This window comes from Notothenia rossii (genome assembly GCF_949606895.1).
Source record: "Notothenia rossii genome assembly, chromosome: 8".
NCBI classification, from domain to species: domain Eukaryota; kingdom Metazoa; phylum Chordata; class Actinopteri; order Perciformes; family Nototheniidae; genus Notothenia; species Notothenia rossii.
Window position 1 is genome coordinate 32319435 of NC_136906.1, and position 24608 is coordinate 32344042.

Sequence of the window (24608 nt, forward strand, 5' to 3'; positions counted from 1 at the left end):
ACTCATACACAGACTCGTACATATTACAGGGATGCAAATGTTTGACCTTTCAGCAAAAAAAATGTTTTAATACAGGATAGGTCGTTTTCGTGATCCATGTAGATCTGCAATACAAATATTTATGGGGGTGGGCGGGGGTTTCTGGGACCCGGAGTAATCTGCGGCCGCTAGCTGTTGTGTGCCATGATGCATGGTGTTATTTATTTAATGAAGTGTGAGTCTTCCTGTCTGTCGGCTGAACTCTGCTGCTCCGCGATGACCGTCTAACTTCAGCAGCTTACCTACGGGTGTGTTTGTGAATAGTAACTGTAAAAGTAGAAGTACTCAGATATTGTACTTGAGTAAAAGTAGAATTACTCAGGTCTTGTACTTCAGATCTTGTACTTGAGTAAAAGTAGAAGTACCAGAGTGTAGGAATACTCTGTAACAGTAAAAGTCCTGCATTCAAAATGTTCCTCAGGTAAAAGTAGAAAAGTATTATCAACAAAATATAGTTAAAGTAGCGACAGTAAAAGTAGTCATTGTGCAGATTGGTCCATTTCAGAATAATAGATATGATATGTTTTATAATGATTGATCATGACAGTGTTCTCAAAGCTGGTAAAGGTGCAGCTAGTTTGAATGACTTGGTATACTGCAGGGTAGCTTGTGGATTTGCTCCAGGTGGAACTAAAGTCTGATTTAAGACTTGATTAGATTTCACATCATTCATCCACATCTGTGAAGTAACTAAAGGGATTCAATACATGTAGTGGAGGAAAAGTACACAATTTACCTCTGAATTGTAGAGGAGTAGAAGTAGCAACAAATTGAAATACTTAAGGAAAGTCCAAGTATCTCTCAATTGTACCCAAGTATAGTACTTGAGTTTATGAACTTAGTTACTTTATACCACTGGCTATAAAGATAGAAAGACTAAGCCTTGCACAAAGACATGAAAATACATTTTCAAAATGCTCAACAGTGCTGCCAAAATTATAAACTGACTGCTACACAATTAAAATAAATGCTTTTATATATTTCTATTAGATGTGACTCTTTGGCGTTTGCGTGACTATTACCACTGCTGCTTTAGTTGTTCTGACTGCTAAAATCCTCTGTTATTCCTCATTTTAAAGCCGATATTCCGTGGGGTCGGGGGCTCGGATCCTTGTCACCTTTTTCATACCTGATGAGTTTACATCCCTGATATTAAACCTCCTTATACCTTGTATGTGTGTGAGTGATTGTGTGTGAGAATGAGACAGGAGTAAGTGTGCTCTCATGGCATTTTGTTTTTCATTTATGCTGTTTCATGTGTCTTTGAGCTAAAGATATGTATGATCTTGACCTAATTCAAAACATCGAGGTCAAGCTGGGTCAAGATCATACATATGTTTACCTCAAAGACACATGAAACAGCACAAATAAAAAAAAATGTCATTAGAGCACACTTACTCCTGTCTCATTCTCACACACATACAAGGTATAAGGAGGTTTAATATGTAAGGGTGTGTATGAGTTTGGGAATGAGGGAGTGAGAGAAAAAGAGACAGAGAAAGAGATATGAGGTGAAAACTGCAAATTGCTGTCTCTGTACATATACACTGTACATCCAGACACACACACACACACAAACACACACACACACACACACACACACACACACACACACACACACACACACACACACACACACACACACACACACACACACACACACACACACACACACACACACACACACACACACACACACACACACACACACACACACACACACACACACACACACACACAAACACACATTTCTCAGCTGACACCACTCTTCCACATCCGTACCAACACACCTACATCATATTAGTTGCATACATGTATTCCAATGGGTGTCAGGGCCCCGTTATACAACAGGCAAAGAAACCAAGAAATTACAAGCATGTCATTCAATGGTAAAATGTTACACCTGGTGATATACAGTAAAAAGGACAAATTGAACAATTTTCCTCCAAAATAAAACCCTGACATTACAAAAAGCATGAAAAAGGGCTGTTCTCAGGACTCATAATCATGTATTTTTGAACTGTATGTTGTTTTTTATATTATGCTCATATTTGAGCTTCATTGTCAGAGGTAACTTTAAGCGCAAGTGGGAAGACGGAGAGGTACCTGCGGTCGAAAGACACATGATGCGATTCATCCACAGGTGCAAGGTACCTCAGAAGATCGACTGCATTCGATGCATAAATGCAGAATCGCGTGTGCTCAAGGACCGAAATTGGTCTGTGGTAAAGAACTTTGTAAGGAACAGAATAACTGCCCTAAAGAAAAAGGCCTGTTCTCAGGACTCATCATCAATCAATCAATGTTTATTTATATAGCCCAATATCAGAAATGTTAAATTTGTGTCAGTGGACTTCACAGTTTGTACAGAATATCAGTATGACAATACGACACCCTCGATATCATCATGTATTTTTGAACTGTATGTTGTTTTTTATATTATGCTCATATTTGAGCTTCATTGTCTATAGATGCCTCTGGTCACTGTGACCCCAATTTGTATGCAGATGATTAAAGAAAAGTTGAATGTAATGAATAAACTGTGAATAGGGACAAGGGATATGATTAGTCTAAGAATGACACAAACTGACAGGTTTTTATATCCACATTTACGTTTTTGTTGGATAGTTACGTTTCATGTCTGTCAGATTAAGTATGAAATTCATTTGTATCATTGTATGGGACTCTTGTGAAGGAAACACTTGTTTTATTTAGATCAGGGGTCTCGAACCTTTTTTAGGATGAGAGCTACTTTCAAAAAATAAAACAAGTCGATAGCTACTTTTGCTCCTCTTTTTTTTGTTGCAGTGTATATATTTAGCACATTTTAACATTATTATATGCTTATCTTTAACCCAATTTAATTATTTTAACCTGCTTTATTTGGGGGTGGACCTCACAACCTCTTGGGGGGTCCGGGGCATGCACCCCCGGGAAGATTTGTTTTTAAATGTTGAAGTTAAATGCATCAATCTGGTGCACTTTGAGCACAAAATGAATTTATGGATACAGCTCTCAACACTCAGATGAAAGGGAGCTGTATACTTTTCAATAATCCAAAAATCTTTAGAATTTGATCACAACCAATGACAAATCATTTAAATGTGTTTATTCTTATCTTATGTTACCTTCTTAGCAGTCTTTCTTTTTATTTATGCATATTTTACTTATCACTCCCCTTTTAAACGTTGTTGTTGTTTTTTGTAGTTTTGTTTCTTTCCATTAACCGTCAAGTGGGAAATATGTTTTTTGTTGTTGTTTCTCTTATTATCCTAAAATACTGTTATGTATCTTTGGATAAAATCGTCAGCTAAATGTAATGTAATGTTATGTTTGGCTGTAAAAAATAAATATGAAGGACAGACCATCTATTTCAATTTCTTTTTTTTATTTAGAAAGGGGCAGGTAATATAAGAAGTATTTCTTCTCCCTGCTCCTTTTCACTCAATGGTGTGTTTTGTTTGTTTGAGACAAGTTTTGTTGCCAATTATTGTACATTGGGTTTTGGGTAGCATGAGCGGAACAAATAAAAATGAAATAGTACACATTGGAATGATTTTTTACTTTATTTTGTACAACTATTAAATTGATAAAGGTGTGCTCTCTCTAGCTCTCTCTCTCGCTCGCTCACAGAGGCTGTTTGCTCCTCCGTGGCGATGACGGCTTACATTAACAAATTATAATAAACATATTTGTAAAGTTGGGAGATGCAAACGGGATTTCGAAAAGTGGGTGGGACATGTCCCCAGTGGAAATTACGCCATGCGTATGTGTGTGTCAGGTACAATAAATATATATGCAAGTTGCAACACACACACAGTAAAACTCTGCCCCTCATGTGTTGTATAGGCTGCACGACTAGGCTGTTCAATGGGGCTGATGTGTTGATTCTGCCAGAAGGAAAGGTCTAACTCTTTATGATGTTGTGAGGTGCTGCTCTACATTGCATTTCTTCCCGACTGCAACGCTGGTCCCGCAAATCAAGTAAATACGTGATTGGTCGATATTCATTGTGGGGGAAGGAAGGGCGTTAGAAAGATATAGAGTAGTAGTAAGTAGATAGTTTGCTATGATTGAGGTTTCGTTTAGGGTAGCTAATTTTAATTACATTTCCTTTTTTTGTGTGTATTTTCTACATTTTGGATTTGCTTGGCGAGCTACTTATTAAGGGCTTGGTCCACGCCCATATTTTGAGACATCTCTGTGGTTTTTACATTATGTTAATATATTTGAGTTGTATTTTGTTTTTACATTATGTTCATGTATTTGAACTGTATCAGTTTAGCTTGATAGAGTTAAACAGTTTTATTTAGATCTATTCGAGAACAGTGTGAAAGGATGAATTTCTTACCCACTTTACATGTCCTCCTTACTAAAATTAGCTTAAGAAAATACATACATGCTGCTGATTACATTACATGTCAGTTGTTAGACGCTTTTATCCAAAGCGACTTACATACTCAATACTGTGGACAATCCCCACAGGTGCAGTTTGGGGTGAAGTGTCTTGCCCAGGGACACAACGACATACTGATTGCAGTGGGGTTTGAACCTGTGACCCCCTGATCAAAACATCAATGAACAACACACTACACACGCCTCCCACTGCACCCCTGCTGATAATGACATTTAATGATTCGTGTCCCCAATGGGAAAGTGTGGTACCCAAAAGTCACTTTTATCAGTTTGTGTATTTGTGTATATCTGGAGTCCCCAAAAAGGACATTTAAATGATTTGTCCCCAATCTGAAGGTTTAATTCTGGTTGGACAAAGGTTATTCTAAACTAAAATCTCAAGTGATTTTGATAATGTTGGCACTCCCAGTAATACTTTCCACTTACCAGCATCTCTCTAACCCCTTCAGAAAGTGGTGTCCCCTAAGGGGGGGTGTAAAGATGTGTGTCCCCAATTGTGACTTAAGTGTGTGTGTGCGCGCGCGCGTGCGTGTGCGCGTGTGTGCGTGTGTGTGTGTGTGCTGTGGACCGGGGCTACATCAAATCTTATTTTAGCCCCAAAAGAAAAGCCATAAACATAATAATTAAAAATAGTATTGATGTATGTTACCACTTTCCTTCTTCATCAGACAGCCCCTTTCTAACGGGAATCTAAGCTAACATCTACTCTCGTCTCAATGCCTCCTTCCTTCTGCGGTGATGCAGGCAAATGCTGCCCCTCTCTACTATACTAAAGTCACCATACAAACTTTATTGTCCTATCTAAATTAGATTAAGGTTTTAATATGATTTGTGTTAATTAGTTTACTAGCTATGAGGAAGTCTCTGTCTACATTGCAAGGATTAGACCGATGGTTGTAATTTTTTGAGCCATTGACCTGGCTAAGGGTTTATAAGGATATCTAGTTTCTACAGCAAGAGAAAGGTGATGATGAACCACCCTGGCATTTCTGCTCTGCGTTTTCCTGATCTGGATCTGATCCTGAAAAACTCTGGGAAGCACTTCATATCATTATTAAATGTTGTATGTTGTGTGTTAAACAACCTCTGTGTATATATTGTATTTATTGTGTATTAGCACTATGATTCATAACGTTTTGGGGAGACTGTTAACTAATGTTGAAGTACTTTAGTGGATGGGATGGAGTCTCACACAGTGTCTGTGAAGGTGTGTGTGTGTGTGTGTGTGTGTGTGTGTGTGTGTGTGTGTGTGTGTGTGTGTGTGTGTGTGTGTGTGTGTGTGTGTGTGTTGTGTGTGTGTGTGTGTGTGTGTGTGTGTGTGTGTGTGTTAGAGATGTTAAGATTCACCGATTCGCATCGGTGCACCGGCATAAACGTTCAAGATGCGAGTGCACCGGTTGAAAGAGTGCACATCGGCTACAGTTTGGGTTGAACCGGGTTGAACTCGCGATGCATCGATTGCGTAGCGTCTTTGCATCGGTAAAAAACCGATTCATTCATATAAAATCCCCTCATCTTGTCAACGCTCAGCAGACGATCTTTGATATTTGCTTCGCCACTACGGAGAACGAGAGTCTCAGTTATCAACACACACAGAAGTTGAGGAGAAAGAGAAACACAGCGCACCGAAAAATACCTACAAATCAAACGTTTGGCAACATTTCGGATTGTTCAAGAAAGACGGTGTAATAGTAATTTATGCTTATATAGTTGACCGCAGGTCATGGAGAGTAATAAGGTATCCGTAGACCTTTGTATGAGGTATCTTTATTACTTAACAGGTCTACAGCCGTGATACATAGATCCGTCCTAGATGCGGACTTGCATACAAACAGTATCACTTCGCAGCCGCACCCCATCAGTAACGTCCTGATGGTATATGTGCGCGGCACTATTACTACAGACGGTCAATTTGAAAAATCACTCGCAAATTGTTAACGATGCCGAGCCGCTTTAAAGTACACAAGTAGTACGAGGAACTTAGCGACGCACTTAAAGAGGCGACGTGGGGTCTGCGGCTGAAAAGAGAAACCTGAAAGTGAGACATATGAGTTAAATCACTCAGTGAGGTGTTCTGTCAGAGAGAGGTGTTTAGCTTACAGCAGCCTGTGACGGCCAATAATAATTTAAATGTCTTCCTTACTGTAAGCAGTTATGAAATACCTGTTTGTGAAAGGTTATTTGTTTTCTTTATTGTTCAGATAGAAACCAATGCTTTCTGCTCACTGGTGAGTTAGCCTCTGAGTGTTAAGCACATCAGGCTGGCAGCTGTATGGGCATTGCTCTATGGTAGCTGTTATTTGCACATTGTTAATCATGAGCAATGCATCCTTACATTGTTTAACTGTGAGGTGTTATACAATTGTACTCTGGAGAGCTTTTAAAGGTAAAAAAATAAACGGCATGATGGGATGTGCAGTACCAAATATGTAAAGCACTTTTTTGTTAATGTATGATTTGCTGCATATAAGGAATAAAACAAAAATCCTCTGTCGTACCATATTGAAGTATCATTATTTTTGCATCGTGTTGAATCGCATCGTATCGCCCCGAATCGCATAATGTTGAATCAAATCGTATCGAATTGTATCGCAACAGGGGTGAATCGTATCGTATCGCATCGCCTGGTGTTTCAAAGGTATCGTTAATGTATCGTATCGTGGCAACGTATCGAGATGCGCATCGCATCGGCCTCAGTGATGGAGATGCACATCCCTACTAGACAGAGGGGGGATGGAATTTAAAAACAGTTACCTTACACTTGTATTTATTCTCTCTAAAACACAGTGTCTGTAAAGGTGGGGGAGACTGTCTCCCCCCTTCCTGCCATCTCTCTCTGTTTCTGCTGATGTGTAAAATATCCAAAATAACGTTTTATATACTTACTCTCTTGTTAAAAGGTGATGAAGTTTGCAGCGTAAGCCAGCCATCAGTGTTCTAGTTTTAAGGTTTTGCATAGGGGTGCACCTAATGGGACATTTTTGGCCGAAACCGATACCGAAAATAGGAAACAGTTGGCCGAAAACCGAATGCCGAAAGGCCGAAAATGATTAATAGAAATATATATATATATATATATATATATAATGTATACATTTTTTACCAATGTTGTTCAGCTACCTGATTATGGAAAAAGACATGATTATGGCAAAACTTAACTTAAATAATAATCACTATTATGGGTCCATAAAACATTTATTCAGCACTTTTGAAAGCATACAGTCCATTTATTCCAAGTCAAGTGCATTTTCTTTTCTCTGTAGGATAACTACAACAAAGTGCATTCAGAACAAAGCCAAGGTGCTTTAAAACTGCATAAACATCTAGGCCAGTAGGCCTACAACAAAATAGTGTAAATAAAGACTGTAACAGCCAGGCCTTCAACAACAACAAATGCACCTATAAGTTTGGTAACCTAACGTGTTGTTGTGATGACGTAATCAAAACGCGGCGACAAGCACGGCGCGCGACCATGCTCGCGGCTGGCTCACAGCCAACATGTCTGCCGCTTGGAGATATTTCAGAATATCAGAGAAAGAGGAGCGGATTGCGATTTGTAAAACGTATTCAGCTGACATTTCTCGAGGGGGTGTAACTGCAAAGACTTTCACCACTTCGGGATTACTCCACCACTTGAAATCAAAACACCCGGACAAATATACGGAGCATGATCAACGTAACCCTGTTCTCTGACATTCGGTGATATTTTAAAGGCCCTTTCGGCTTTCGGCCGAAAGGGCCTTTTTAACCATTTTCGGCCGATAATTTTCGGTGGCCGAATATTCGGTGCATCCCTAGTTTTGCATACCTCAAAGTGTGTCTAAAAGTATCTTGGCAAGAGAAAAAAGCCTAAATCTGCCTAGGCCATTAAAAAGAAACTAAATTAATCCTGGCAGGTTTATGTAAAGTATAAGTGTCTGCAGTTAAAGATTTATCTTAACAAGACACTTATACTTTACATAAACCTGCCAGGATTAATTTAGTCAGAAAAACAGAGTGTTTATACTTTGCCCCCCTGTATCTTTGTTTCATTTCAAAAAAGTCTCATTGTATCAGTCTCCCTCGACTTTTTTAAATACTGATGTGTTTATTCAAAAACCATACGAGCACACAAGCCTGTTTTTTTGTTGTTTGTGTTTTCAGTGTTTTCTGTGTTTTAGTTTTTTCAGTGTTTCTGTGTGTCAGTGTTTAAGTGTTTCAGTGTTTCTGTGTTTTTGTGTTTCTGTGTTTTCTGTGTTTGTGTTTTTTTCCCCAGTGTTTCAGTGTTTCTGTGTTTTTGTGTTTTGTGTTTCTGTGTTTCTGTGTTTCTGTGTTTTTGTGTTTCTGTGTTTTGTGTTTCTGGTTTTGTGTTTCTGTGTTTTGTGTTTGTGGTTTTGTGTTTCTGTGTTTACGTGTTTCTGTGGTTCTGTGTCTCTGTGTTTTGGTGTTTGTGTGTGTCGGTGTTTCAGTGTTTCTGTGTTTTTGTGTTTCTGTGTTTTTGTGTTTCAGTGTTTCTGTGTTTTTGTGTTTCTGTGTTTTCTGTGTTTTTGATTTTCTGTGTTTTGTGGTTTTGTGTTTCTGTGTTTACGTGTTTCTGTGGTTCTGTGTCTCTGTGTTTTGGTGTTTCTGTGTTTCTGTGTGTCTGTGTTTTAGTTTTTTCAGTGTTTCTGTGTGTCTGTGTTCTGTGTTGTGTTTCTTTGTTTTTTGTGTTTCTGTGTTTTGTGTTTCTGTGGTTCTGTGTTTTGCTGTTTCTGTGTGTCGGTGTTTCAGTGTTTTCAGTGTTTCTGTGGTTTTGTGTTTCTGTCTTTCCGTGTTTCTTTGTTTCCGTGTTTCTGAGGGGATATAATACGCACGTTTCAATAATACACATCTATCAGACACGCTCCCTTTGCTATAATTAAGACAACAGTTTTTAAATGTCCTATTTACCTTTTTTATTTTTTCACACACACAAACAAAAGTTATACTGATTGTAACATCCCCAGGACCGTCTCCAGCTTAGAATTCCCCAGATTATGGGGAATAGCATGATGGAGTTTATTCACTTCAGTCAAAAATATTCATGTGTATGCTGTTTTTGACACAAAAATGCATTACATCTACAAACCAGAGCATACAATGAGAGCACATGATACACTTTTGGTGTTTGTTTCATTTCTTCGGTAATGTTACAGAATGTTTCGGAAAAGGAAGATTCCAGGACCACTTTAAATGTTTCGTTTCGTTACTATATATGAAAGCAAAAATAAAACACATTTTCATTTGTTTTGGTTGTTTAATTGAAAATACAACATTCAACACATTTTCAGAAAAACATTAATGTCGCAGTGCCTACAAGGTAATAGACTTAACGACTTGCACTGCTGCTTCTCTCCGCGTTTCATTTACAGTGATCGGTTTATTGTTCAATTCACATTGCCCAAGTAGATGTTTAGGGGTCTCTTGGAAGTAAACAAATGCATTTTTTATATCAGATAAATGCATTAACATCACTTGCAAATTCTCTATCCTTTCACCTGCAACGATTATAATCTGCTTTGCTTCTTCTTCGGTTTCACCATTATTAGCTCTGAATGTAATCCTTTCTGGGGCTTATTGTGCTTCTTGTGGTCTGTTGAATACCTGGCATAGGATTTGTTTAGTTGTAAGGGCAGGTACCATATAATTGTCTTCAAAAGCTTTGTCTATGTCGTCACACGTTTTGGCATATCCTTCGATGTAATGACAACCGATACTAGAATAGAGATCCTCCAACAGTCTTTTAATACATGCTCTGGCACTGTCGCCAATTTGGGCAAATCCGTAGTATCGTGCTTTTTCTCTCATTATATTGAAGCAAAGCTCTGTCATTGCTTTTGGTATTTGTTCAACACATTCGCAGCAGTCGGTTAGCGGTAGCTGATCTATAAGATTATTATGATCCGGTAATTGCTCTACAACACCATCCTCTATAGCAGGGGTCACCAACCTTTTTGTCACCGAGGGCTACTTCAAGGGTACTGAATAATACGAAGGGCTACTTGTTTGATACAAACTTCCTGAATAACATAATTGCACGGTTCACCTTTAATGATAATATTATTATTAATAATAATCAGAATACATATTAATTTACTGTATGTGAAGGACTGTCTGATCACATGTTAATGTTAATTATTCCTCACAATAATTATTAACAATGATTTATCATTGCTATAGCAACCCCATTGTTTTGTTTATACACATTCTCGCGAGATCTATCAGGGGTAGTTGTAATGCTGCGTTCACACCGGACGCGACTTCGCTCTAATCGCTTGAGTTTCACCGCTGCTGCCAGCTGTGTTTACTCGCATCATTCAAACAAGACGCGCTGGCTCGGGAGCTACAACTAAAACAAAATGAACATATTTTACCGTGATTAAATTGTAATACACGTTTCTAAATGATGCCGAAGTAACAACATACTGATACCGGTTAGTAAAAACCATAAATTAATGCTTGACAAGTCTGCAGACAAGACGGCAGGCGAAAAACCTTTTAAAATGCTTGTTTTCTGAATGGAGATTGGGTCGACCAGGCTAAGCTAACGTTGTATATGCTCATTCCACACTCATAACAACGGCCTACAGACATAAATAAACCAGCGACTGTATTCGCCATGACACAGACAGTCTGTGGTTTGTACTTGTTTAACTTTTGTCCAGTTTCTGAAAAGATATGAGGAGCTCTGATCTCTGTTTGCTAACTGCTAACAGCTAACTGCTGATGTTTTCTGGTTGAACGTCAGCGGCAGGCTGAGATCCTCACCACTGCTGTGTGTGTGTGTGTGTGTGTGTGTGTGTGTGTGTGTGTGTGTGTGTGTGTGTGTGTGTGTGTGTGTGTGTGTGTGTGTGTGTGTGTGTGTGTGTGTGTGTGTGTGTGTGTGTGTGTGTGTGTGTGTGTGTGTGTGTGTGTGTGTGTGTGTGTGTGTGGTGATGAGGCCCATGATCTTAGCTGCTCATGCTAGCTTGTCTCAGCTAAAGGTGGAACGGAGATTTGGTGCGTGGAGTTCAACTCTGAACCTATCTGGGGTCAGAGTTCAATTTTACGCACCAAATCTCCATTTCACTTACATATGTACATACAAAATGTGTGCTTTTAAAATGTTATATTCAATATTGTCCTTTTAAAAATTAAAGATGTATTCAATAATATTTTTAGACGGAGCTCCATGGTGACTTGTGCTATTTTTAGAACATGCACGCGGGCGACCAATTTCCCCCCTGCGGGCGACTTAGTGCCCGCGGGCACCGCGTTGGCTACCCCTGCTCTATAGTTAGTTGACATTTCTTCACTTTGTTCCTTTTTCTTTTCACCTTCCTTCTTTTTGTCTTTTTCGTTTTCCGTCCTATGGTCCCTTTTCATTCGCATTCTGCGTTTGCTTTTCATTTTTCTTCTCCTTTTCATTTTTCTTTTTTCTTTTTCTTCTGTTTTCTTTACTTTTGCTTTTCTTTTCTGCTAAATGTCGTTTGCGATCTTGGCGAGTGGTATGAGATATATTGTTTCTATAAAGGTTATCTATAATACCATCTTTTAAAGAAAGATATTCTTCATATGTCATGTTATCATAGTCCTCTTTTGTCCTAAAGACCTTACATGGATATGATATAGAGGAGAGCTCTTCTTCGAGAACATCCTCTCCCCTACTTTGTAACATCCAGTCATTAAGCCCATATCCGTTATCCTGGTGATAATAAGGATAGGTTACATCAGACTTGGTTTTTCTCAGATCCATGGCTAGTTTTCAACGGTCGTCTTAGTGGGGTCCTTCGTTTTAGATGATTTGCTGAGTGGGGTGGGACTTATTGCGTTGAGTGGGGGGAGTCATCTGTAGAATATTTTTTTCACCAGTATAATGTCCCTAGCTGTTTGACTCTTTTAAAAAAGTTATTTTTCATCTATCATTTTCAACCAAGCAGCAAGAGGTTACATTTAAGAATAAGTAATAGTTTGTCACGATTTTACGGGAAATAGTCAGAGCGCGATGTCACATCTTAAAGACAGCTTGAACTGGATAAATGGTTAGTCTTTTTCAAACATACCGTACGTTCTGCATGTTAGTATATCTGGCCAATCGGTTTAGACCCTACTGCCCTAGACCCATGCCCTCAATAGGGATGTCACGCTTTGGGAAGAGGTGTTTCATTTCACAGATCCACCTTGATTATTGTTGTGCTGGCTGAAGGAAGAGGGACGGGGGAGGAAAATTCAGAGGTTGAAGAAGCAGAAAAATAACTTGTTTGTAAAACGGACAGCACGTCAGTTTCGAGAAAGATGACACCGTGTTGATGCATGACATGCAAAATATCTTGAATCCCTAAAACAAACAAAAAAAGGTAAAGCATATTGTGTTGAAAATATCGCAAAAAGTCGTAATATTGTATAATGTATTAGTTGCATGTTGTATTTTGCTAAAAATCACTATGTAGTTTTTCAAAAATATAATTGAAAAAAGAGAGAAAGACAAGAACAAAATATCACAGTATGCTGAAAAAAAATATGAAAAAAGTAATGTTGTGTTAAAATAACATGAAAGAAATCAAAGTAAAGTATCTAAAAAACATATATTTAAAAAAGTAATGCTAGTCAAGTCAAGTTATTAAGACTGCATTGTTTCATCGAAACAGTGTTATATGAAGTACTTTGTAAGGAATTCGGTTTATTTTTAATGGCCTAGGCAGATTTTGGCTTTTTTCTCTTGCCAAGATACTTTTAGACACACTTTGAGGTATGCAAAACCTTAAAACTAGAACACTGATGGCTGGCTTACGCTGCAAACTTCATCAACTTTTAACAAGAGAGTAAGTACACTGCAAAAATCATCCATCTTATAACAAGAAAAAAAATATGTGATTTGAGCTTATACAGACTTGAAACAAGTGTAATAATCTGCCAGTGCAGTGAGATAATTAGACTTATTAAGAATTCTTAAAATAAGAATAATAATTCTTGAAATAAGAATAATTCTTGAAATAAGAATTCTTAAAATAAGAATAACAATTCTTGAAATAAGAATGCGTGAAATAAGAATTCTTAAAATAAGAATAATAATTCTGGAAATAAGAAATATATGGATGCTAGAAAAGTGGCAAATGTCCTGAATTAAGCAGAAAAACACTTATTCCATGCACAGGTATAAGCCAAATATACTCAAAACAAGTTGTCAAATTTTCTTTTACCATTTGTTTATTTCTGAATTCAAGTAGACAGATCTCAAAACAAGAACCTAGCATGCATTTTACAAAACGTATGAATTAATCATGACGATAATTTTAAACTTAAATTATAACATTGAAAACCACTCAACATTACTTTGTGTTAGATAACCAAAACTGAAGAATTATAACTTAAGAGCTTCAATATTACTGTTTTCTCTTATTGTTGAACAAAAATTATCAAACACTGAATGATAGAAAGTCATGTCTCTTGTGTCCAAAGTATCAATGCAAAAACAGATGCTGGTACCAGTATCAATTGTTAACAATAACTAGCCCAACTACCACCTAGCTCACCCACATTGTATATGTCGAAGCGAGCATGAGTTGTGCCCAGCAAATGGGCACGACTCAATATATAGACCTAAAAATGACTCTGGCTTTTTAATTACATTACAAAGAGCAAAGTTGCAATTTTCAGCTGATCATTTGTAAAGTGCAATGATTACATTTGTATTGCTAGTTGCACCTTCAAAACAAAGGTGGGCATCCTGCTGGCTGAATGTGGGCAATGCCCACAGAGAGGTGGTTATGGCAAGTGACCCTTACTTTGAAGGTGCAGCTACCTGCAGTTTGAGGAAAGGAGGGCTGGAAGGAAATGATGGGCTGAATATTGCAACTTTGTTTTTGTACGTGAGTTGTTTTCTGGGATGTTATTCTCTCCCAACCTCGACAGACATTGCGGGTGAGCATTGTAGAAACAGGTTGGGAACCTAACTACCACCAAGATCTACTCCCCAATGAAAGCTTTCCACTCAGCCATGGCTTTTTTGTATGAGGCTGTGGCGTCTCGGTCATGGATAGTGTCCTTCAATATTTCTGTTTGAATAACAGAAAGGATGGTTGCAACACACTTCGGATAAGTGAGATGTATTGTGTAGTAATAGGCCATTAGATATAGCAAACCCTCATGCAGGTCTTGCTTGGCAAATGTAGTGATGGGAGTGGTTCCTATGGCGACAAGGCAGTTGGAGTCATCAACAAGTAAGACGGGGCTGGACAGAGATCTCTTCTGGAGGTAGACGGTGGGATCTTCTGTAGGCTAAAGGAGATAGCAAAACTCTAATAAACATCCATAACATAGAACTACTAAAGCAGACCCTCTACTACCATTATGTATATATTGCATCTATGATTGAAGTTATAATGCTTTGCATGTAGTTTGTGAATCCAAAGACAGCACCATTTTATGTACTAATGAAAATACAAAAACATGTCTTCCAATAAAATAATGAAAACAAATTGCTTAACCTCCTGCTGAAAGCTGGCTTACATGACCAGCAGTAAAACAGCTCTGCACTGATGTGCCGCTTTCTTCCAATGGATGGAAAGGTGCCAACAAGCTCCAAATTGCCACAGTGCTTACGCTTAAAGTTAAATTATTTAAACTTTACTATCAATTGCCGCTGAGAGAATGTCCTTTCATGACAAGGCAGCTTAAAAAACAGCAACATATTTTGTTAAATGTTGTCCTAATTGTGAAAAGCGACCCCATTATAGACTTACAAAAAGGATAAAGCATGGAAGTAAATGGCTTTATAGACACAAGTAAAAAAAACATCAATATTTGAATGTGACACAATTGCTCACCTGAAGAACATGTATCAATGCCTCACTGGCATGTCCCAATTTCTTAGGCGGTGCAGCTGGTGAAGGAAAGAGTGTAGGGAGTGCCTTGAACAAGGCAATCGAGAATTCCACTATGAGAAGAGAGAAGAGAAAACGCGAACAGGTGGATGGAAAGACAGACACTGTATTAACTGTTTTAGCTCACACAATCTGTATTAACATAACTACAGTTTAGACACATGAAACAAAGGATAATGCATATAAAGTCTATAAATATATAACTGACTTAAGGTCAAAGTTATTCAAGTTTAGGAGACATGCACTGTGAGGTTAATTTTGGGTGCATCAGATGACATGCTCCCTGGAGGTAGCCGATGTCTCTTGTTTAGTTGGTTGGTGTTGTGACTTAGTAAGCTACTGCTGCAGAGGTTGCATCAGACGCCATTAATGATGCACAAATTTGAAGTCCGTCCGTCATTCCGCCAATAACTGTTTCAGGAATTGCAATGTCATCTGGGCCAACCCAGTTGGATTTCTGCTAATTCCTTAGTGAAAAGTTGATCTCAGCAAGTTTGTGAATAGATTTTAAAATACAACTTTTAGCTAGGAACTTAAAGTGTGATAGAGGGATCCTACTTATGGTAAGATAACAAAATAGTGTGAAAATGCCCCCAGAGCATTATCATTTTAGATTTATTTGGTCAGCCTTGCATCAATGACACACTCCTATTCACAGTCATATCTTCACCAACACACTGTAGACACTAAGAGGTGACTTACCACCATCCAGGGTCATAGGTGGTTTCATCGCTTTCTTCGAAACTCCGTAAAACTGCACTTTAGCAACAAAGTCGTCCCATCTCTTCTTTACTTCTGCTATGTATTTGTGGTTGTCTTTATCCAGGAGGCGACGCAGCTCAGACATCACCTACAGAGTGAATAAGTATTAAAATCTGGAACTTTTGTTGAAAAGTAAAAATGGGAAATCGTTTACTAACATTCTGAAGATCCTTGAAGCATGGATAGGCATCCAGGACCTTTGTGTGCCTGTCCTCCACTTTCAGGACATCACTGTCAATGAACAGTCTTCTTGCTTCAAACTCGAGATCAAGGAGTTGAGAGACAGCATCTTTGTTTTGTTTTTTATTCTTGTACATCTCATGCAGAGTCTTAAAATGCCTGGCCTGTGCTTGCAGATTATCCTTGTCCACTAAAATGAAAAATGAAAATGATTATGTGCACATAAGACTGTCAAAAATGGTCTCCCTTTAGAAGCAGCCCTCTTATGGCTGGGTGATGTCTGTAAAAATATTCAGACAACACACAAGTAGAAAAGTTTGGAAGACTCAGGACTTACCCTTTTCTTCCTCCCCGGGCTCTGGGTCCTCTGCTGGGTAAAGTGTACCGTGGAGGGCCTTTACCAGCTGCTTTTTGGCTCCCTGGTGTGAGTTGGGAGAACGGATGACCATACTGGATCGCTGGTCCGCGGTGTAATTGGGCAGCTGGCGGCCCGAGCGGGCTACTGTGGAAGCTAATGAAGATATTTTAGATATTTATTTGTCCTTTCAAAAATGCATTTTGTGCCTTACCACAATTGTCAAACAATAAATCAGAAAACGACAATGACATGCTCACATAACTATATATAGCTGCCTTTAAGGTTAAAATGTTCTCTACAAAATGAATGACAGAAAATGACCATAATATCTCTGTCCATTACAAACAACTTTTATGTTGCACATGATGTTATGCATTCAGCAATGTGTGGATATGCCTTTCGAGTAGAGAACCATATAAATGGAAATTAAGTTGCAATTCTACTTACATGTACTTTCATTTTCATCAGAACTGGTAAGAGTCTGATCCAAAATAATTGTTGATCCACCTGCGTCACTTGAGTCAGCATCATAATCTTTTCCTGAGTCACTTGCTGACAAGTCAAGGCAACGCCTCTTCTTTGGACAGCCCCTCTCTTGTGCAGGCCCTTGCCTCTTTTGTGGAGACTTTACGTTCAGAAGCCTCTTTTTAAGTTTATTGTGAATGGTTGTCTGTGGGAAATAACAAAGTAACTTTATAAGAATTACTTAATCATTTTGATGAAGCCTTGACTTTTTTTTCAAAATGTTAAGAGATGACAGTGAATTCAAATAATTATTAAGTACTTCACAATCAACGAAGTGCAAGAAATAAAAAGCCACACATTTTAATGACTTACATGTTTCACAGCTTCATCTTTGTCTTGTAACATGGGATAATACTCCACTACTTTCTTAGCCATGGCTGTGAGTTCAGGTTTGGAAGGGTACTGAAGCTCTTCTCCTTGTGGACTTGCTCTCAGGATGGAAATCATGCTGGTGAGTGTGTTCCTCACTAGCCTGCAACTCAACTCCTTGGACATTACACATTCCCCCTCTCTGCCTGTGTGGGCCATCTCAAAGTAATGTCTACGAGCTTGTTCCAACTCACTGTCCGTGTAGATCACATACTCTGGTGGACTAGGTAGCTGTAGGGTCATCTTTGGGCGTTTTTTCTCCAAAGGAGTGGATGTTGAGGGGAGACTATGTTTTCTACAAGGTGGAGTTCCTATTTCAGAAGGGCCATCTTTATCTTTTAAGATAGGATTCTCGTCCTACAACAGCAGATAATGTCAAACAGTCAAAGTCAAACAATGGCGACAATCTGAAATAACATGTCTTGTGCAACTTTTCTTTTAGACCAAAGTAGGTAACCATTTACCTCTGGGTTGATCAAAGACCACACTCTTTTTCTCCTAAGAAAGTGTTCTGGCCCAGGTAAAAGGTCTCTCAAATCATCACGAGTGAGGGAGTGCATCAACACCTCATCGATGTTAGCAGCTATGAGGACAGCAGCATCATTACCAACATTTTACAATCCCAAATAATTATTTATCGTTTTGATTCAAACACAAATGAGATACCCTTAAAAATTGACACTGTAACATCATCCAGTTTATCCATTGTCCCATCTATAACCTGGTAGGAAGAAAAAATATTAATTAATTATCATAATTTGATTTCAAACAGCTTTACAAACATGTGATTGAATATTACAGTGAATACAATCATTCCTTGTGGTTTAAGCTCTTAAATGCTTTTCATTTTATGTTTTTATCTGCTACAGAGGCTGAAAAATAATGGTTTTAGTCAGTGTGCGAAATACCCGTCAATATTCGGGGGGTCCCATCTCCCGATTGTTGCGCAACACTGACATAGGAGGTTGCATTGGCTAAAGTTGTTTGGATGCACGTTGTTTTATATTACAGGGTTTCTCAACGGGGGCGTCAGCGCCCCGTGGGGGGCGTTCGTACAACCTAGGGGGGCGCTGGGAACGAACACGGGGTGTCACAACTTCGCTTGTGTAGTGGTCATTATCTTGAACTTTTTAAACTTTCATGGTTTTCAAATATTTTCGGTGCAAAAATAGGATAACTAAAATAAAAAGCCTATCTTCATATGGGTTTCTTACCCTTCTATCGTCTCATCTACTTTCTACTTTATGCTCAGTACCGTCATGATCGCTATAGTAACGCCGATAAACAAATCCACCTCATCGCAGTAGAGTGGTCCTTTCCGAAACTATTTCGCCCTCCCCTGACTTCCACTGGTTGGTTTGCGGGACATGCAAAGCAAGCGGTGGATGGGGCATTACACTAAGCAACATGAATCTCATCCATATTAGATAGTAAGGCAACATAAGACGTGAATAAAGCTAACTCCGCTTAGCATGCTAATTGTAAACAATAGAACGTGCGCATTACATGTAGACCACTGCAATGTCGCTCATTACGTCTGCTAACCGATAAACACTTACTTTCATAAGGTACACACACCAACCGGCACATACGCATTTAACACTGATGTTACAGGCGCTTAACTTGTATAGTAACAAACTACTTTAATTACTATTTGGCCGCGAACTTAAACGTGCTACTCTCCAACTCAGAACGAAGGGACCCCATATTTCGCACACTGGTTTTAGTCAATATTGACAAAACAGCTATCTGTCCCTTGCTGTATCTCAATTTGCATACTTCTGTACTTACATTTACTGTTTTGAGTGTATAAATGTGTTCCAATCTGAAGCATGAAATATTTGTGTGCACTATAGGCCTACCGGTAGTACCCGCATGGTTCATTATAACGGTCAAATAGTTCAGTGTAAAACACTGAACACTTTCCACTCTTAGTTACCATTTTGACTGCGGAATGGAAGTTGTGGGACCGGTGAACACATCACGATACAAATAAAAGTTATACATGTCGTTTTTAATTCATTATTTAATAAACGTACCACTATGCCGGTGTAAAAAAGAAGCAACTGACCATTTTTGTGGATTAATTCAGCAGTCTATAATGATTTGCTAACCCGAACGACAACGTTAGCATCGCCGCTAGCTAGCTAGCTAACAGCGCTAGCTCACTAGTAGCGCTAGCTAGCTAGCTAACAGACATAATATTTATTGCATTTTTAACCCAGCAATATTGGTACCGTGACAAATTAATGCGCTTTTATTATAATATGAATACACACCTTCTCTTCAAATGTGTGACCTTCTTCTCTTCTCTTCTCTTCTTCTGTGACCTCTTCTTTCTAACCTCTTGAACGTGCTACTTGACAATGATACAGTAGTGGGTTGAACTCCTCCTTCGACAAATAATAATTTGAGTAAATAGGGATGATAAAATTAAGCATTTGAGGGGAAAAAGGTGACGATAGTGTTTGTAATTGCTAATACATATGCTTTTTGTATTTTTCATATCGCAGCACATACTAAAAAGGATATATCCGAGACCTCCCCCCCCCATTGTTAATATGGTTTGACCCAACCAACGTGCCAAAGCTCGCCAAAAAGTAGAACTAGGAGATATTACAGTACTGGCGCAGGCTGTGGTTCAAGTTTGCCTTTAGCAGATGTTTTGTCTATCACATCAATCTGTCAGCTTCCATCTCCTCCTCAGTTCAGAAGATTTTGAGGAACATGGCGTATTGGCGGTGTGTGATTTGCTTGGTTTTTTTTGCGTTAACATTGAAGTCTCTGCTGAGCCATATTAACAAGGCACATGGCCGCAGTCCAGATTTCCGTGTTGTATGTGGAATTAATGGATGTACCGAAGAATACAGAGTTTTCAACTCTTTCTACTACCACATCAGACGTAGACATGCTCTGTATTTTGAAAATGGAAGCCCGCCTTCTGGGTTGATGACAACTGCATCCGAACCATCTAGAGTTGGACTTGAACATTTTGATATGCCCATTTTTTCTGGTTGTGCCACTGCAACACGAGGGATGCAAAGGACCAACAGTCAAGTCAGCACATGTATCCCTTCACAGCAGGAGCAACAGCTTGAGGAATTCCCGATTCAACCTCCTGATCAGGTAAGATGCAGTGTTGAGCAAGCTACTTTGAAAATGTAGTGAGCTAAGCTACCAGTTACTCTACCATTATGGAGCTTCACTACACAGAAGCTACCAACCAGTCAAATGTAGCAAGTTAAGTTACACAAACACCGCAAAAGTAGCTCACTACATGTGAAGCTACTTTAATGGTGCCTTCACGTGCTATGGGATCTCTGCTGTGTTAAGCCATATAAAAAATAGCTTCAGTGATCGTTACCACACTACTTGATCAATAAAAGAGTTAAGCTACTGAAAAGTTACTTGATTCAGGAAATAGTGACGCTACCGCCAAGCTACTGAGAATTGTAGTTACCTAGTTACTAGTAGCGAAGGGGGGTCTTATATGGGTTTCTTTATTTTTACTCTGGAAATCTTTTAATCTGGACATTGCTATATAAATACTAATTATTATTATTACTACACTAGTTGGCTACTTATCTCTACTTTATTCTGTCCAATGAAAACTTAAGCAGTAAAACAATGATTGATTGATGATTTGATCTTCCTCTTGCCTCTCAAAAATAGAGGAGGAGCAACCTCCTCTGCCTCTATGGACCAGCCGCCACTGGTTGAAATAGCAATTTTCACTAGCCAGAACACAGGACCTTCTTCCTGTAATTATTTTCACAGACACTATTTAAATAAGACATATTGGACAGGGGCTGCTGGTTTAAAAGCCATATCTTACATGATAATATTACTCAAACATACAACACTTGAGTTAACTAGTCTTTCTTCTAATTGTGTAATATTACTATGAATATGTCTCCAGGAAGAAGCTGATACATCTGGCGGAAATCTTTCCAGACGTGCAGTTGCATTTGCCATCAATGTCCGTGAAAAATGCCACCTGTCCCAGGTATTGCATCTATTAGTTGCTTTGTACAAAAGTGTCTGCTAAGTGACATAATGAATGTAAGTGTGCCTGTAGTCAAAGGGGTTGAAGAGTGGTGATAATCTTTGTATGTCATTTTCAACCTTGTTTTCAGACATGGGGGCACTTTATTTATGTTAGTTAGCTATGGACACTCGGACTGTAAATGCATACTCTGATGTATTTAATTTTTTTTATTTTCTCTTTCAGAGGAGTGTCAACGATATTGTCTCTGGGGTCCAACAGTATCAAGCGGCTCTTCTGGATACCTTGAGAGACAAAATGAAAAGGGTCTTCGAGAGTCATTCAGGGAGTACGGCGCAGCTCCAAGAGGAAGCATTGGCAACATTTGATCATTTTCAGGATCCTTTCACCCTAATGGCCACCACATACATGCAGGATAGCACCATTCAGAATCTTTTTAACCCAGTGAAACCAGAGGAAATAGTTGTGTCTCAAAAAGTTTGTAGAGTTAAAAAGGGAGACTCAAGAGTTCTTGTAATCAAAAACAAAAGTTTTTACTATATACCCCTAATTAATAGTCTACAACAGTTGTTGTCCAACTCCAGAATCTTTGATATGATCAACACTGCACCACAAAGCTGCAACAAAGATGGGTTTTTGTATGACATTGTTGATGGGAGTCTTTTTAAATCTCACCCTCTGTTTTCAATAAAACCTACTGCTTTGCAGCTGATCTTGTACACTGATGAAATAGAGATATGCAACCCCTTGGGGTCACATGCTTCTGTAAACAAATTACTGATGGTTTATTATACTCTAGGAAACATAGACCCCAAGTTTAGATCGAAGCTTGCAGCAATTAGACTCCTTGCTATAGCAAAAGCGAATGATATTGACCAGTGTGGTGTTGATGTTGTTTTAGAAAGAATTGATAAAGACTTAAAATTGCTGTACAATGGTGTCAAAATACAAACACAGAATGGTGAAATGGATTTATTTGGTGCTTTAATTTCACTATGTGGTGACACACTTGCGCAACATGAGCTCGCTGGCTTTAAGGAAGGAGTTGGTTTTGCATATAGCAAGTGCAGGCACTGTGAATGTACCTTTGAGGACATGCAAATCAATTTTAACGAACAAAGTTTCACTAAAAGGACAGTGGAAAAGCACATTAGACAGTGCATTGAAATAGAAAGGGCCAACACAGAGTTCTTGAAATCTGCCCTTAAAACCACCTACGGAATAAACAGAAAAAGCAAGCTGGTTGAATTTCCAGCCTTTGACCTCATTCAGCAAACTCCACAGGACATAATGCACATAATTCTTGAGGGTGTTGCACCCATGGAAATTAAGTGTGTGTTAAAATACCTTATTCTGTCAGGACAAATGGAGTTGGACATTTTCAATTCAGCCATGCAGAGTTTTCCTTTTTCATCTATTGATGTACGAGACAAGCCCTGTCCTGTCAGTGTCAATACCTTGTCATTGATAACAAACTTAAACAGTCTTCTGGGCAAATGCTGATATTGTTAAAGATCATGCCTTTTCTGTTGAACAATATGAAGGGAAATATTTACGTTAAGTTTATTTTGGAATTAATTGAGATAGTTCAAATAGTTTTTGCGCCTGTCATATCTCTGCAAACTGTATTAAGACTTAAACAAATGATTGAGCAGCATCTAAAACAGTTTAAGCAACTTTTTCCTGACAAAAATGTAACGCCTAAGCAACATTACATGTTGCATCTCCCTACCCAAATTCTTTCTCTGGGTCCTTTGACAAGGCATATGTGCATGAGATTTGAGTCAAAGCACTGTTTTTTTAAACAGTGGTCATCTAAATTGAACTTCAAAAATGTATGTAAATCGTTGGTGAACCATAACCAGCTTCTTGAATGCTGTCAAAATGAAATGGGCATTGAGCATCCAATATTTTTACATGAGAAAGAATTGGGCCCCGTCTCAGAAGTGACAAATAAAGAGTACATCACAGCAAAGATTAGAGATTTCTTGGGGATTGATGGCATACAACATGCAGTCTCAGTCAAGTGGCTTATTCTTAATGGTAACAAGTACATCAGCGGAAAGTCTCTGATAATAACTAATGCAAATGATACAGTACCTATCTTTGGACTTATAAAAAACATTTATGTCGTAGATTCTTCATTGTATTGCTTTGAACATCAGCTTTATGAAACTGTGTGTTTTAACAAAGATTGATTAGCATATGAAGTCACTGTACCCAATCTTGCCCAAGCAACAGAGTTGATAGATGCAGAAAAGCTTGTTGATTATAAATCCTATTATTCGATGAGTTTTGAAAACAGTGTGTATATTTTGATCAAATATAACCTTAGGGATGTCATTGCACTTAAAACCTAAATATGATGATCATTGAATGAGCATTGGAAGGTTATACCTGTGTAAGCAACATGATAATTTGAGTGAAATCTAGCTTATTGAGAGAACACAGGAAAATGTGTAGGAAGTGTTTTTTTAAATGTCTTTTTTACTATTTTATTTTATTACCTTTTTTTGTCTAATCCAACAAAGAATTCTGCCAAATACAGATTTATTTGTGTTGTTGTATTGACTGTTTGTTTATTTACAAACATGTGTTGGGAGAAAAACATTATAAAGTAATGCACTGAGCTAACATTATTTTTCCTGCAAAATAGTATAGTCAGGGAATTTTGATTTTGGAAAGTATGATTATTATTATTATTTCTACTTTTGTTCTCCTTGAAATGAAAGTTCATTGAATGAGCATTGTAAGGATGTGTATATGAAGAGCTGATACAGTTGATAGGGATTACAATTAGATTATCTCAATGTGATTGACAATGCAATATAGGGTTGAAATGTGATAGAACCATGATAAAATGTCTTAAATAAAAGTTTCAGTCTGACAGTGTGGTACTATGTTTTTTTCTGAGACACATTTTTGTAGCAATGTTATTTGCTAAGCAGAATCATTTACGATGAAATAATTACTAAATTGAGCTATTGTGATACATTGAATTTCGATATATTGCCCCATTCCAAGTTGATATTTTAGATTTGTTATTGCTTTGGGAATTAATGTTGTGATTTAACATCTGATATAAATATGAATC

The 24608-nt window shown here is 38.3% G+C and overlaps 1 protein-coding gene and 1 long non-coding RNA gene across 2 annotated transcripts; one reads left to right on the plus strand and one right to left on the minus strand.

Moving 5' to 3' along the window:
* Window positions 1–13388: 13388 nt before the first annotated feature.
* On the minus strand, window positions 13389–19867 carry LOC307015028 (uncharacterized protein). The gene is made up of 10 exons (XM_079643368.1): window positions 19788–19867; window positions 18175–18229; window positions 17973–18091; window positions 17452–17865; window positions 17062–17284; window positions 16594–16767; window positions 16235–16446; window positions 16017–16164; window positions 15258–15367; window positions 13389–14709 (listed from the first exon to the last, which is right to left on the minus strand). The coding sequence occupies exons 2-10, from the start codon at window positions 18212–18214 to the stop codon at window positions 14398–14400; spliced, it is 1752 nt and encodes a 583-aa protein (XP_079499494.1). The 5' UTR covers window positions 18215–18229; window positions 19788–19867; the 3' UTR covers window positions 13389–14397.
* Window positions 19868–20131: 264 nt separating this feature from the next.
* LOC307017200 lies at window positions 20132–24401 on the plus strand. The gene is made up of 3 exons (XR_013802062.1): window positions 20132–20634; window positions 21428–21514; window positions 21740–24401. It is a non-coding gene; the product is annotated as an uncharacterized lncRNA (long non-coding RNA).
* Window positions 24402–24608: the final 207 nt, after the last annotated feature.